Source organism: Thermobia domestica, chromosome 13 (assembly GCF_964235325.1).
Source record: "Thermobia domestica chromosome 13, izTheDome1.hap1.1, whole genome shotgun sequence".
NCBI lineage: Eukaryota > Metazoa > Arthropoda > Insecta > Zygentoma > Lepismatidae > Thermobia > Thermobia domestica.
In genome coordinates, this window is record NC_137466.1 from 188838309 (window position 1) to 188855120 (window position 16812).

General features: G+C 33.2%; 1 protein-coding gene across 25 annotated transcripts in view; it reads right to left on the reverse strand.

Annotated features, from left to right (window-relative positions):
- The window catches only part of LOC145668871 (coiled-coil domain-containing protein AGAP005037-like), a 1021830-nt gene that overhangs the window by 319241 nt on the left and 685777 nt on the right, over positions 1-16812 (reverse strand). For 20 of the 25 annotated variants that reach the window (XM_081737111.1, XM_081737106.1, XM_081737110.1 and 17 more), the window contains 2 exons: positions 15862-16008; positions 4338-4554 (listed from right to left, as the gene is read on the reverse strand). In XM_081737111.1, the coding sequence (XP_081593237.1) occupies positions 4338-4554; positions 15862-16008 (364 nt within the window). The remainder of the gene's footprint in view (positions 1-4337; positions 4555-15861; positions 16009-16812) is intronic. The other 5 variants (XM_081737121.1, XM_081737129.1, XM_081737120.1 and 2 more) reach the window with 2 other exon arrangements.

Here is a 16812-nt window from a genome sequence, read left to right on the forward strand (position 1 = left end):
TACGGTTAGATTTACCTATGATGAGCTAACAAAGGATTTCTACGTTATGGACACTTGAATGGTCAATTATCTCAAGACACTGGTAATTGAAAATTAAAGTGATATGATAAAAACCATCTAGGGTCCAAATCTTAATAACCCCCCAAAAATGAAAGAAATTGGTTCAGCCGTATTAGCGTGATGAGCTAACAAAGGATTTGTACGTTCTCTTTTATATATATAGATAAAGATTAATTATTAAATTACTGTTATCAGTTTCATAGACACACGGAAAAGTACATATTTAAAAGAAAATCTTTCAAAATTATGAAACAACTGCAGCTATCTTCACAAATAGCTTTTGCTACTGTTAAACCAGATAAAAGACAAATATGTACAATTAGTTGTAGTATGACTCGAAAAACTTGCCAAGAAAAACTATCCCATAACTAAAGGGAATTTAATGGACTTAAATAATTTCCAATGTTACTCTTAGTTATAGATGTTCATATACGTAAAGCACAGGGCACAAATAAACAACCAAAATCGTCATTAGTTTTAATGGCGCTTTTGGTCGTTTATTTTTGTCCCATACTTTTCGATAATTTAATTTTAAATTGCAAATAAACATAAATGCATTTCGAGACACTCAATTTGTTATAAATGCTAGCATGGATGAATGTAATTATATGGTAGTATATTATTTCTCACGTAATTTTGAGAACTGCGAAGAATCATAATAATTTCAAACATGCGTTTAAAATAAAAATCGTTTCTTGCTTATGGTAATATCTCTGGAAGATACATATTTTTAGATACGAATTTGATCTACAATCTACAGCATTTGCATATCTAATTATTTTGTTTAATCAAAACGACATCCTAATCTAGAACTGAGAAAGTAAATAGGAACAAGTTAAATATATTCAATATAGTTGTATTCAATACGGCATTATTTTTTTAAAAAAATGTCCAAGTTATTTTCAAAAAACTACTAAAAAATAGAATGGCTTATCTGAAGTCACTAACTTTTGGACAGCTCAAATATTGGAGATATATGTGCTGCATTCAGCACGTACTTCGCTTCTTGTATTACGAAGAAAAAAAAAGTATATTGGTACTTACAATAGTATTCAGGACAAAACTTTATTACTTTTTCGAGTTCGTTCATTAAACCGGATAAAATATAAATATGTGGTTATAATTATTTGGAACATATGGTAAAAAGATTACAAAATGATGACTAAAAATTTGTTATGTATAGTTACTTTACCAGTACGAAGAATGAATATAATTATACTCTAATTTAGTGTGAATATAATTATTTCTAATGTAATTTTGTGGATTTCGAATTACCATAATCACTTAAAGAGCGATTAGAAAGACACAACTTCGTTATCTGAAAAAGGTAATTTTAATGAGTTTTTCAATAAATTCAATCCATGATGGACACAATCTCCATTATCTGAAGGGTAATTTTAATGAATCTTTTTCGATAAATTCAATCCATGATGGACACAATCTTCATTATCTGAAGGGTAATTTTAATGAATTATTCAATAAATTCAATCCATGATGGACATAATCTTCATTATCTGAAAGATAATTTTAATGAATTTTTCAATAAATTCAATCCATGATGGACATAATCTTCATTATCTGAAGGATAATTTTAATGAATTTTTTAATAAATTCAATCCATGATGGAGACAATCTTCATTATCTGAAGGATAATTTTAATGAATTTTTCAATAAATTCATTCCATGATGGACACAATCTTCATTATCTGAAGGGTAATTTTAATGGATTTTTCAATAAATTCAATCCATGATGGCACAATCTTCATTATCTGAAGGGTAATTTTAATGAATTTTTCAATAAATTCAATCTATGATGGACATAATCTTCATTATCTGAAGGGTAATTTTAATTAATTTTTCAATAAATTCAATCCATGATGGACGCAATCTTCATTATCTGAAGGATAATTTTAATGAATTTTTCAATAAATTCAATCCATGATGGACACAATCTTCATTATCTCAAGGATAATTTTAATGAATTTTTCAATAAATTCAATCCATGATGGACACAATCTTCATTATCTGAAGGGTAATTTTAATGAATTTTTCAATAAATTCAATCCATGATGGACACAATCTTCGTCATCTGAAGGGTAATTTTAATGATTTTTTAAATAAATTCAATAGTTTCAAAATGCTACAATTTCATTGTGTACGTAATATTGATAGTATGAATATATTGAAAATTTGAAATTTATTCTCCACCAAAAGAAAATATAAGAAGGTTGTAATAATGTGTACTAAAGGTAAAGATAGGAAGGCGATGAAATTACAAAAAAGGTAGTTCGTATTCAAAATTCTGTTCAAACTACTTATCCCCTTAAAAGCATGTTTTGGAAGCAAAAACTATCAATAATTATGGAAATATTTTATATTATTTTCTAAATTTTAAGCATTTGATCAGAATTTCCAATTTGCATAAAGCAAAATTGTCTTATTGTTAAAGAAAATCTTTTCTGACGTGTCTTTTTACAGTGCACTCGAGATGCAAAATTAATGTAAAGGCCTCAAAATTCTTTGCGCTGTTGATTACCGAATTTTATATTTTGATTGGAGTCGTTAGCTTTGTTCACAAATATAAGGTTGAAATTCTAGAACAAATTGAAGAAAGAAAAACAAAAAGAAAAATAAAGTGTGCGAGAACACCCTTCTAAGTTCTTACTTTAAAACTAGGTCGTGAAAATTGCCATACTTTGTGGAGAAAATGGTGACGATTACAGCTGACACATACGTAATTCTATAGTTCACAACACAACACAGGGGTGAATTTTGAGAGAAATTTGTGATTTTTTCCTATCGTACTTACGTCAGCGATATAAATTTATATTTTGCAATAATATATAGTAAAATATTAACGTATTTCAAAACAAATAATGTATTATCAATATTGTGAGTTTGTGATATCTTTCTAAAGATACATATTCCATTAATTTATATGTTGCTTGTTTTCCTGATTTTGTCACAATAAACAGGAATGCTGTGCAGCTGTGATTTCCTCTTCACAACCGTTTTTAACGTGCCTATTATTATATTTTTAAAATTAATAATAATCACCATAATAATAACAGAACCCAGTATAGTGCGTTTACACAACAGAAGTGCAGTTCAGCAAATTTCTTTCAAGTTCCTATGCTGAATTTTACAACAGCATCCCCTCATCCCTCCAACCCTCTTTTGACCATATTTGCTTAACACCCCCTGTGTATGGCTAATATGGAACAGATGTCAGGCAATGTAAGAAGAGGGAAGCTGATCTTGCGAACAGGGAATCAAGCACTAACTTAAAGAACAGCATTTGGAACTATGGCAACTAAGACTCCATATGAAGTTGACAAGCGACTGTCAGCTGTTTGAAATGAAGGTTCTGGTTGGCCATTTAGTTATCGGAGGTGTTTTCCACACGACCTCTCGGATGATGACTTATTTATGGCACGAGCCACAACATGTAGAAGGCGACATCCTTTATATATGATCTGCACTTCAGTTGAAAGAAACGAACTATACATTTAGAGCTCTAAAAATTTCCGAAAACACCAATAAGCTTGAAACGCATTCAACAGAAGTTTTAAAAGATCTGATTTTAGAGGAACAAAGAGAATTTAGTACTTCTCCTAACAATAGAGACATTATCACAAGTTACAGATAAAGTAGAATATGTCTACTAAGTTGGGTGGCAGTTACAAGGAAAATAAACTGAACTAAAATATATTCACATATCAATGCAATATTTTAACTATAAAATTTTAATACTGATGCCCATGCAAACTATTTTTTGCTTAGCTAAACTTACATACTTTCTGCAGCCTATAACTTCTGATAATGTCCACCAGTTCGGAGCGAAATACTGGTTTTAAAAAAATCAAATTTTGCACTCACTAATTGCGAACGAGCTGGCCAATATTCCTGTTTGTTATGAAACAAAATTAGGAAGACACCTTTATATATGCAAGTTGGCATATCTATTTGCCACTTCTGCTAAAAAATATAGTTTTTTTTAAAAAAAACTTGTACACTTACGGACAAAAATCAGAAAAGAAGCTTTCATCGTTTGAAAAATACCAATAACAGTTCCTCATATCAACCACAAAAAAAACTTATCTCATAGTTTTTATCCTTTAAAAATGACTAAAAAAAACAAAAATAAAAAAACTATCTGCTGCTGCATATTCCATGGTAAGCAACTCTACAGGGTGTTACAGAAAACCCCGGCCATTGGTTGTGGGTGAGCGAGAGCTGAAGCGAGAGTTGTGAAGAAGAAATGGTGGGTCTCCTACCGCAAGGCGTGTGGGGGGCCCTCTGGTCGCCTGCGGCACGGTGCTTACCGAGCGGCCGCTCCAGTGTCTTGGATGGCGTGCGGACCACAGGGAGGGAACTGCGCTGCTTCCCACCTCTTCGGAACCCCGTCGATGACGTTTCCACTTCGGACATAATACCCGGGTCATCGTCGAACATACTGCTGGAGGGGGGCGGGTACCCCCGCGGTAGCGGAGACTGTAAAGAGAAAAAAAATAAAATTATCATTTAGGTATCTACTACGTATGTATTTATGTCATGTAAAAATAAATTTTAAACCCAAATATTCATAAATTTAGTGTGAAACAAATGTTAAATAATCAAAACAATGTAAAGTCAAAAGTATCAAAATACATACCGTAAAATATTAACGAAATATTATCAAGGTTGAAGGTAATGCTTCAAATAAGAATATAAGGCTATATATTGGAATGTAGATCCGAAATCACTTCCTTTCAGACTCATTACCAACTGAAATGGCATAAATGTTTTAATAAACTTTTAGAAGAGGCGAATTATATATTTGTTTAACGGTATCCAACTTGCGGATTAAAATACAAGATTTTTGAAGGAGAAACGTAATGAAATAAAAGAAAGTAGCCTATTTAGTTTAACGCCCTAAGGGTATACTCTTTATATTAAATTAAATGAAATGAAATCTTTAAGTTTTACGTTTCATGGTTGTCGGCTAGGCTAAAGGAGACAGTGATGATGAAAAATGAATGAAATGGTGGAATGGAGAAAGTGGAAGGAAACGAGAGAACCCCGAGAAAACCCCTTCCAAAAAATGTTGTTTGTCTACCACAAACTTCATTTAGCGCGTGCTGGCATCGAACCAAGGACCCCATGCACCAGAGTTGAACGCTCTACCATTGAGCCACTGTGGCCCTCTCTTTAGATTAAAAACGTAACTGATTCGTGATAAAAAATAATTGGTAGAATGGAAAAGAAGGAGAACGCACAGAAAATTGACGGAAACAATTTCCATCATAAGATAAAAAAGTCTTTTAACCAACCAGGGATCTTTCGCACGAATAGTGAGCACTCTACCATTGTGCCACCCAATAGAAAAAAAAAACATTCATGCATTTATGACAATGCTGAACAAGTGGAAACATTTATCTAATGGGAGAGAATGAATATCGATTTACTTTTTGTCTGGACTGTGTCTCAGTTAAAAATGTGTGGCATTTGATGTAGAAAAATAGCTTCATTTGTTTGCCATTCTTTATCCATTGAAGTTTCAGGAACATAATCGCGGAATAAAACTTGTTCACAAGATTATCAGTTATTGACACCTACTTACAACAGCTAATCGAGAATGAATATTTTCTAGCTTTTTTTTTTTTTTTTTTTTACGGCTGTAATACTAATTGATCCAGCAATTATGGTACGTATAAAACATCGGCTACACCAATAGATAGGAGCGCGTGCCTCCTGATTTTTCCAATGTATTTTGCAGAGAAAGACTATATATATATATATAAACAATCAAACTTTCAAAGCTTGTCCAAAAAAAGTTGAATAAATAATCAGAGAATATTCAAAGTGATAAATATTCAAAACTTGTCCAGAAAAAGTTGAATAAATAATCAGAGAATATTCAAAGTAATATATATTCAAAGCTTGTTCAAAAAAAAAGTTGAATATAATAATTAGAGATTATTCAAAGGATCAGAGAATATTCAAAGTGATAACTATTCAAAACTTGTCCAAAAAAAGTTGAATAAATAATCAGAGAATATACAAAGTAATATATATTCAAAGCTTGTTCAAAAAAAAGTTGAATAAAATAACCAGAGATTATTCAAAGGATCAGAGAATATTCAAAGTGGTAAATATTCAAAACTTCTCCAAGAAAATGTTGAGTAAATAATCAGAGAAATTCAAAGTGATAAATATTCAGGGCTGCCCAAAAAAGTTGAATAAATAATCACAGAACATTTAAAGTGATAAATATTCAGAACTTGTCCAAAAAAGTTGAATAAATAATTAGAGAATATTTAAAGTAATAAATATTCCAAGCTTATTCCAAAAATAAAAAATAAAAAATTGAATAAATAATCAGCATAATCGTGCGATTTTTGGATACTTTGTTTCCTTTATGGTTAAGAGCAATTAATTTTTTTACTTTTTAGAAATATGGTCCCATGGACAAAGATAGAATATTCATCTCTTGAATTTCATTGAATTATTTTGATTATTATGACTTCCAACAAAACACATTGTAAAAATAATGAGCACATGGTGCGATCTATTGATTATCAACACTTCTTTAATCTCTCCTTAAATTAGGGTTAACACATGGCAGACTTTTTTTTTTCAAACAAGAGGACATTTTGAGATTTCAAAAATATATACCTACATATTACTTGAGAAACCTCTAAATGGCATAGCAAGAAAACTTAATCAGTCACGGGATTCGATCCCCGCACGTCCTTGTTCGGAAAGACATACATAACAGTCACGGGGTTTGATCCCGTGACTAGTTGTTAGCTTGAAATACACAAAAAGGTGTTCCTACAGTCAGTTAGTTACTACAGTTTCTTTACGCCCAGTGACCTTCTTTGGACAATAAAAGCCTGACGAAAAAAAATCCGTTATTAACAATTTACCCATCACAGGGATCGAACCCCGTGACTGTTATAATAATTAAACTCTTACCATACCTATTGTGGAAATATTAACGTATTCTTTTAGGCCAACATCTATTGTGTATTTTCAACTGGAATTTATATCTGTAATATTTCATGACCTTTCATTTAAATATTTTTGTTGTGTATTATTATCATTCTCATAATTTTAACCCGTAAACTCTCGAATAGATAGACGAGTTCATATTAGAATCAGTTTAAAATATTTTCTGTTACTTCTATGTGTAAATTTGTTCAAGTTTGTCTCACCAGCCTATCAAAAATACAAAATAAAATCCGGCAATCATTTCATCTGCATTATTAAGCTTAGATGACATTGAACCTGAAGTAGTTGTCTGTAATTTTTTTTTTTTTAAATCTGGCAATTATCTTCATCCGCATTATTATACTCAGACTGCAATCAAGCTGAAGCAGAAGCTCAGACGGAACTGAAGCTGAAGTAGTTGTCTGTAATTTGCAAAACGAGAAGAACACTTCTTGCAATTATCTTCATCGCCATTATTAAGCTCAAATGGCACAAAAGCGGAAGCAGTCGTCTGTAATTTCCAAAAAGAGAACATTTCTGGTAATTATCTTTATCTGCATTTGCATTATGCTTAGATGGCACTGAAGCTGAAGCAGCTGTTTGTAATCCAGAAAAAGAGAATATTCGGAATTCAGCATTCACCTAATGTGATGGATGATGCGTATTTCAGCCTAGGTTGGTAGTTTTGGTATTTCTTCTATTATCTTTTGATATTCTATTATTCTCAATTATGATAGTTGAAACCTATGTAATGTTCAGTACAAATATCCTGGGTGTGGGAAATATGATAAATTAAAGTTTAATGAAAATAAAATGTCACGCGGACTTCCTTTCAGTGTATCGCGGCTTCTTGACGCCCCGCGGACCACAGATTGAGGAACACAAAGTAAAAACTGGATCCAGTTGGCTAAGGATAGAACAACCTCCGGGTTCTACAGGCCATAGAGTTAGTTACACATTAGAGATCAAAATAATTCTAGATCATGATCAAGATCAATTCTAATGGAGATCAAGTACGGTACTTGTATCAAAACTGTGCATTTAACGCTATAGTGTTTTTTTTTTGGAGGGGAGGGGGAGCTAAATGGTACTCATAACTCCAGACAGAATTAATTGATTGATCGATCTCTATTTACTCCTTTGTCAGTAGTAGGCGAAATAGGACGAGTCCTTCAGTTTGGGAGAAGAACCACCGTAGTGCGTTCGCAGTAATATAGCTCATTCTTTATGCTTCAAACTCTTGAATGGTTTGTCAGTTGGAAGAATCAGAGTGTTGACAAGTTAGTATGTTCGCCGAAGAACGTAACAAGGGAGGATATTGAGGACATCTTAGACGTCCCTGAATATGTACCATGTATTTCAACTTGATATTGTTTATTTATATATAGCTATAATAAACACTTCTGACCAGAGTATATACACTTGTTTATTGAAAACTAAATTACAGTGTAACGGTTTCGACAACTTAACGTTGTCTTCATCAGACACTAACTGCAGACTTATGTTGACAACAAAGTTCAAAATTTCATTTCTTAAAAGAAATAAAATAAGTTTTAAAAAAAATCCTTTCCTCTTATTTATCATTCTGAAATTTAATCTGTTACAAAGTGCTTTCTCAAAAACAAGGAGTAACAGTTCGCCTTTTCTGGATATTTTGTTTAAAGATACCGGTACGCGGTACGTTATTACCTGTTTATTAGTCTGCCGTTAGTGTCTGATGAAGACAACGTTAAGTTGTCGAAACCGTTACACTGTAATTTAGTTTTTAATAAACAAGTGTATATACTCTGGTCAGAAGTGTTTATTATTTCTTTAGTGAGTTCCAGAGTCGTGATGGATAGAGTTATATATAAAGCTTTAAAGTTTCTCAAATAGGTGTCAGTGTTGTTCTAGTCCTCTGCCTATCTCTATTTCTTTTTGCAGGAAGGGAAGTTACGGCTTTGTGCTCTCCTCCTCTGGATCGCAGCGTATGTATTCAAAAGCTGTCATTCCATGTTCCCGTTGTAACTGCTTCTAGCTCATCAAAAGTGAAATTTCCACAAAGAATTTAATAGCTTTTCGTTTGTTTGTTGATCTTTGCGTTGCTGGTTTTTTAGAGACCATCGTACGGTAAAAAAAGAGTAGCCCACTATGTTTGTAACTAAAAGTGATAGGCAGGCAATGTGTACGTACATACGAACGCGCACACATATATATGAAAAGGTTCGGGAAAAACATGCGTATGTATAGAAACGAGTCATTATTTACACGCTGTGTACGTAATGAATCAGCCCAATCAGCATGTCAAAGAGGCTCGACCTATTTTAACATATCAGTAGAAACTTTATGCCTTTATGTGAGTTCTTATTTGCTGTCCTTAATTTCCCTTCAATTGTAGCTGCAGATTTAAGTTGACAACAAAGTTCAAAATTTCATTTCTTAAAAAAATAAAATAAGTTTTTTTTTTTTTTTTATCCTTTCCTCTTATTTATCATTCTCAAATTTAATGTTACAAAGTACTTTCTCAAAAACAAGGAGTAACAATTTGCCTTTTCTGGGTATTTTGTTGAAAGCTGCGTTATTACCTGTTTATTGGTTATTTCCCATGGCAAATGATTGGCTAGGCAAGACTAATAAGGGTGTTCAGCATAGCCCGACAAAGACGACTTAAGGTAGGATTACCAGCTGTCTTCTTTTTCAGGCCTTAAAAGTGGTATGATCTATTTTTTCGAATACCTCCATTTATAGCAGTATTGTATTTTATAAATGACACATTTAATTTTGTAAAATTGTAATTTGTCATTTCATTTTTTAGACTTCCAAACCATGCTATGCATTTAAGTGTCGAAAATCTTCTAGAATGACATGTTCGTCCATCCATGGGCGCCCGAAGGGAAGGGTAGGTGGGGCCCGCCTCCTCGCTCATGATACTGTATACATAATATAGCAAACCACGTATATTAAATACCAGAAATACCACACATAATATAGCAACCATGGAGATGGGCCTCCCCCCTAGAAAGTTATCTTTGGGCGCCACTGCGTCCATCTGTTCCTCTGTTGACAGGTTGAGCATTCACGATAAGAAATACCAAGAAGCGGTTTTTTGCAATCGATTAAACGTCCCAACAATAGATCCATCTCTTCTGCTAATCTGTTATTCAAACCGGAAATGGTTAAAATTGGCCATTTCCGATTTTAATATTTTTCGCGGTAGAACAAAATGGTAACAGAACCAACAAGCAATCTTTCGTAATCGTTTCAGCGTCTCAAGGAAACATAATCATTACCATACCCAACAATCTACTAAAACTGGAAGTGACTGAAATTTACAAGTAGTTCCGGTTCCAATATTGATTTCCATAGAGCAAACACGGTAAATGATATCGCGAAGCAGTTTCTTGCAAACAATTTTGAGTCGAAAGCAATAAATTCCACCTCCTCTGATTCCTTCGCTGATCCCCTATTGAAATCTTTGGGGTCCCGGGTTCGATCCCAGCCTCCGCCAAGTGAACTTTGTGAACTTTCATTCATTACTCGTTATTACCGTTTCCTTTAGCCTAACCGGCATAACGTGGGACGTAAAACTCAAAGATTTTATTTCATTTTTTTCTCCTTTTTAAACCCAAAGTGGTAGAAATCAACTGTTTCCGGTTTCAAGATTCATCGCTATAGAACAAACAGTAACAGAGAGAGAGAGAGAGAGAGAGACAGAGGGAGAGAGAAATATTTTTTTAATTTGTAATCGATTCAGCTTCTCCAGAGAACATATCATCATCACCTGCAATACTCTTATCAAAACCGGAAGTGGTAGGAATTCACCAATACTTCCGATTTAAATAGGTTAAATGCGATAAGGGATATAAAAAAAACTGTTATTGACACAGATTCAGCACCCCAAGAAATAGTCAGTGAATGAAGGAGGAATTGGTGGAATGATAATGTGGAAGGAAACGGGAGTACTCCGAGAAAACCCACGGGGTGCGATGTTATCCATCACAAACTTACGTGGCCGATGATCGAACCAAGAACCACACACACACCAGAGATAAACGCTCTACCACTGAGCCACAGTGCAGCCATTCCTTACGTTTATTCGAATACAACACTGATCGTATAATGGATAAACTGAAAATAGCGACAAGCAAATTTTTGATATGGAGTCGTCAGGATAAGAATATGTTTCATCTCTGATTTTATTATTTTTATTGCAGCTAGAAGTGAAAGACGCCAATAACGACTTCCGGTTTTAATGTTAATCCGCATATAGTGAAAGTAATGGCTTCTTGATATGGATTAAGCGTCCAAGGAACAGAATCTATCATTGTTCTTCTCTATTGCAACCAGTATTTATATAAATGCACTACTTGAAGTTTGGCCATTGAATTCACATAGTTTGGAGTTGAAAAATCACTTTCGATTTCATGGGGGCCACGGAGAATTAACTCATTGCAAGCGGTCCGCAACGTCAGAAAAATTGGGAAAACGCTAGTCTAAACTATACACAGGGTGTTCGAAAAACTTTGGCAAATGAATTCTCACACAAAAACATGACAAATATTAACAACAGTGCATAAAAGCGTCATTTCGGAGCTGGGAGTAACCGCCGAAAATTGGGAGTAGCGATAAGATAAAGGGTCATAATCCGGAAACAGAATGTCGGACCAAGATCGAGTAAAAAGAACACAGTAATTATTTTGAGTCTAGAGTTGATTCAATTACTAGTTAATGTGGAACAAAGACGGCAACAAGGTTATTCTAGAAGCACAGAACGAAATTGATTACATTATTGTACAAACGAAAGATGATAGATCAGGAATTTAAAACAAATAGCATTTTATATCTACGGGAATAGGTGATGGAACTCATAAGGCTGGAGTTTACGACCCGAGAATTCAAGCTGACTTGACCTCACTCAATTTCACGAAGTGAACGTGAAGTTGTGTGTGTGTGTGTGAAAGTTTCAAATTGTGATGTGAGTGAGATTGAGTGAGCGTTATGTCGAGATGATGTGAGTGTGAGATCAGGAGAGCGCAATGTGGAAATGATATTGTGAGTGTGAGTATATCCAAGTGATGTTGTGAGCGTAATGATAATGTGAGCATGAGGTCGAAATGATGGGAATGTAAAGGCTGAGTGAGCATGATGTCGGGTTGAGGGCATGAGCATAAGGTTAAGTCCAAGTGACTCAAAATAGTTGTAATAAACACTCCTGCCAGAAATATGGATTTAATACAGTGAAACCTTTCAATAAGGGACACTGATGAGACATGATAATGTCCGCAAATGAGAAGTGTCCCTTAATGACAGGTTACGCAAATTTAGATTACTCACAGCTTATTTCAACACCAATGGTCAGGTGATACGGGTAACACAGGCTCGGTGTTACGGTTAACACAAATCCGATGTTACCATTTCGGCACACAGTGTAAAAATAAACCCGTGACAGTGGTCAAGAACTAGACGGATGAACGAAGAAACGTGTAAATAGGAACAGCGTCACGGTGTTCTTTCATTGTTACCTTGCGTTGTTAGTAATATCCCAGTTACTATGCTGAACACATGATATAAAAGTATTAACATTGACAACTCTATTATTCATCAGCGATCAGACAAACAATGGCGTACCAAACGCAACACAATCCTGAGTATTAGATAGATACAACTATATTGAAGGGGAAGCCACAAATATCTAAGTAACCGACATTGGCAATTCGTATTAGTTTTTACTTTTAGATATGAGCAAAACTCCCCGTGCTATATTTGATATTTATATGAAGTAACGAACAACTTATTATATTGACTGTAATCTTTTATGTAAATAGTTGTGATCGTATGAATTTTCGAACAAAATTCACATTAACAGAAATGCTGCCACTTGTTTTCCGTGTAACAATATAGAAAACTCCTCAAGACCATAAAACAAATTCCACAACAGTTTGTGTCAACGCAACGCAAAATCTGCGTTTCCCTTTGCAATATTAGGCAAACCAGTTATAATTGATTTCTGCAAGTTTTGCGTTGCGTTACGTTTCACAATTTTTGCGAAGACTGATGCGGAATAAGCCCCCATGTCAGGTAGTTTATTCAAGCACTACCATTTTCAAGAATTTAATCCAAAATCCTATGGAGTTAAAATAGCACAAAGCATTTGCCAAACTTTAATATACCAGTAACTGGGGTAACACAAGCCATTGTGCTGAATTAATACAGCTTTTGTTGTTGTTGTTTTACTGTGTACGATATACTGTGTACGATCAATTTCCCCACCTTGAAAAAAAATAAAAGGGAAGTATATTGGTAAGATGTATTTACTTTGGACAATTCCTCAAAAATAGTTACAAGAATATCGCTTATCTATTATATAAAAGAGAACGCACAAATCCTTTGTTAGCTCATCACGCTAATACGGCTGAACCAATTTCTTTCATTTTTGGGGGGTTATTAGGATTTGGACCCTAGATGGTTTTTATCATATCACTTTAATTTTTAATTACCAGTGTCTTGAGATAATTGACCATTCAAGTGTCCATAACGTACAAATCCTTTGTTAGTTCATCATAGGTATAAAAATAAACGTATTTATATGCAACCCGCATGACCGTGTCACTCGGCGGGTTAACATAAATGACAGGCGCTATAATGTTAACATTTACTGCAATTTGAAAGCGAAAAAGTAAAAATTATCTAAGTAACAAAGTTTATTGCGTTCCGGGGTGACCGCAGCGAAGCGGGGCGGGTTAACATAAATGACAGGCGATATAATGTTAACATTTACTGCAATCTTCTATGGTTTTTATCATATCACTTGAAAGCGAAAAAGTAAAAATTATCTAAGTAACAAAGTTTATTGCGTTCCGGGGTGACCGCAGCGAAGCGGGGTGAACGCTGCTAGTATTTCATAAATAAATACTTCATTACCAAACCCAAAGTATGTTATTATCAATTTCACTCAGAAAAATGTAGAACTTTTGGTTTATTACTGGATGTGAGTATTTGTTTCGACAATTTTTTCAAAAAGAAAAAAAAAATATCCATATTTCACTAACAACTGTACAATGAGACATTATCCATCCTAAGAAAAAAAATCCGAAACAACTTACCGGCGTACTAAGCGATTTATAAATTTTAATACTAAAATCTCAAATTTAAATCACCTACATGAACTATTTCCATACTAGCATAGAAAATACGAACATACAGCGCATCGAAGAGAGAGTTATAATTTGCTCAGCAATAACATTAGTGAATGTGTATAACGAAAATTTGACATTTGTTTAAAATAGGTTTATATTTTAAACCTATACTACAGGAAAAAATCATTTTAAAGGTAAAAGATTACCTGTTCACATTTTGTACAGAAATGTTTTCGTAATCGTAATGCTACTAATAAATGTAATTCATGTTTCATTAATGTATTTTTCATTAACAAATGGAGGAGTTTACTCATTAATTTTCTATTATTATTATGCAATCTTTTTTTTTTTTTTAATTTTATGTCAGTTGTAAGATATACAGAAATGTGACTTATAATCAAAAATACTTTTTAAAAAGCTTCAGGCTAAAGTAGAAAATGTAAGAATACAGCAACAAACCTTTCAGTGGAGTAGTGGCTGTTAAAAAAAAAGTGAATAGGAAATCTGAAGAGTAATAATAAGCGAAATACATCTAACATTGTATTAGGTGATAAACAATTAATAATAATAATAATAATAATAATAATAATAATAATAATAATAATAATAATAATAATAATAATAATAATAATAATAATAATAATAATAATAAAATATACACAAAAATCCGACAATTTACCCCATTGGCATAATATATTTAGGCGCAGCAAACATCGATATATATATATATATATATATATCAGGGACCACAAAATATTTAAACAACCCGTAAATCGAGTTATCGTATTTTTTACAGAGTAAGGACGTAAGGACACCATACTGAGTTAAGTGATAGTTTGAATTTGTCTACTAGTTCTCCAGATATAAAGCCTATAAGAAAATTTTTGATTGAAATATATTGGATCATTTTATATATATATATATATATATATACAAGGGCGGATTCAACCCCTTGACGCTCCTGGTTTACACTGGATAAAATGGGCTTCAATTCTGCTTTACACTGGATAAAACGGCAAATTATTGTTTAGCCCCTCCCTTGATCATATCCTGGATCTGCCACTATATATAATCAAAAAGATTCAATATATTTCAATCAAAAGTTTTCTTATATCTGGAGAACTAGTAGCCCAATTCAAACTTATCACTTAACTCAGTATGGTGTCCTTACTCTGTAAAAAATACGAAAACTCGATTTAGGGATTGTTCAAAAATTTTGTGGGCCCTGATTCAAAAACTAATTATTGGCCAAGATCGCAATCTTTTGATCCAGTTTTTTTGATGATTCCTAAAATTCTTGTTCTTTACTTCCTTCGATAGTTTCTGTAGCTACAAAACGCTACTACATATGTCACGGAATCTCTTTTCCATAATAATTAACTTAATAAGAAACTTCTAGAATGTCACAGCCCGCCTGGAAGACTACTATTCATAAACTTATTTTGGCCGCCAGGTGGGTCATTGCGCATAAATCAACCCTGTAAGCTCGGTCACCTGGTAGGCGATTGTGCATAAATCAACCCTGTAAGTTCTGTTTTCTGGTAGGTGACTGTGCATAAATCAAACCTGGAACCTCGGTCGCCTGGTAGATGACCATGCATAAGTTGATCTTGAAAATTCAGTTGCTGGGCTGCCAATTGACTCACTATATGCCAATGGGTTAAATATTGATATAATCACACCCTCTCTTTGTTTCTTTGATTGTATGTACCTTTACACCCGCAGGGGATGTGGGTGATGAGTAGCTGACTTTTGGAACAGCGAGTTCCATGTTCTTCTTCCTCATTTGTGCCAGGAGAGCAGCATTTTGGGATTCCGGTGATGAATAATGATACGTCGATGAAGGCGATTTGTTATTCTAAAAAGCAAAAGAAAATAAACAAACACAATAGAAGCAAAATAAGAAAAAGTAACAAAGAAGCATAACAAAATAATAAACTAAAAAGTAACATCAAAGTAGAGTATATAAATAAAGTTGTAAGAATTAATTACAAAGATAATATATATTAGAAACAAAAATGCATTACATATTAAGAAAATTAAATGAATAGCATTCAATTGCAATCCAACACAAAACACATATAGAAGGAAAAGTCATTATTAACTTTAATTACAAAATATTAGTACATGCTTTTAAAAAAATAAGTATACGCTGAAAGCAAAACTGAATAAAAAGCATAATAATTCCATAAGATAAATTTGCTCACTATAAATTAGATAAAATCAAACAACTGTTAGTAACATACTTCACCTAAAAATGGTGATAATGTAGGTCTGTATGGTGATATACAGTAATTAACAAAAGAGAGGTTATTTTAATCATTATTATTTATACTGTATGGACAAACATTATTTTTAGAATTATAGGAAACTACAAAACGAAAAGAAATATGCTTTTGAATTGACCACCGTTTATACTAATGATTATTTTTTATATATAAATATAAACATGATAATTTCAAAATTTGGAAGCATCTACGAAATAATTTCTATGATCTTTGACTTTGAAACACGTAACACATGGCTTTATGTGGGAAAGGACATATTATCTATCACCAGAGTCTGCATCACAACTGGTTTGCAGATAATGTAGTTTTCTCTCTGTTGCACAACAGTTATCGGTCGTAAGTAAACATGGTGACAGCGCATTTGATCGTGGATT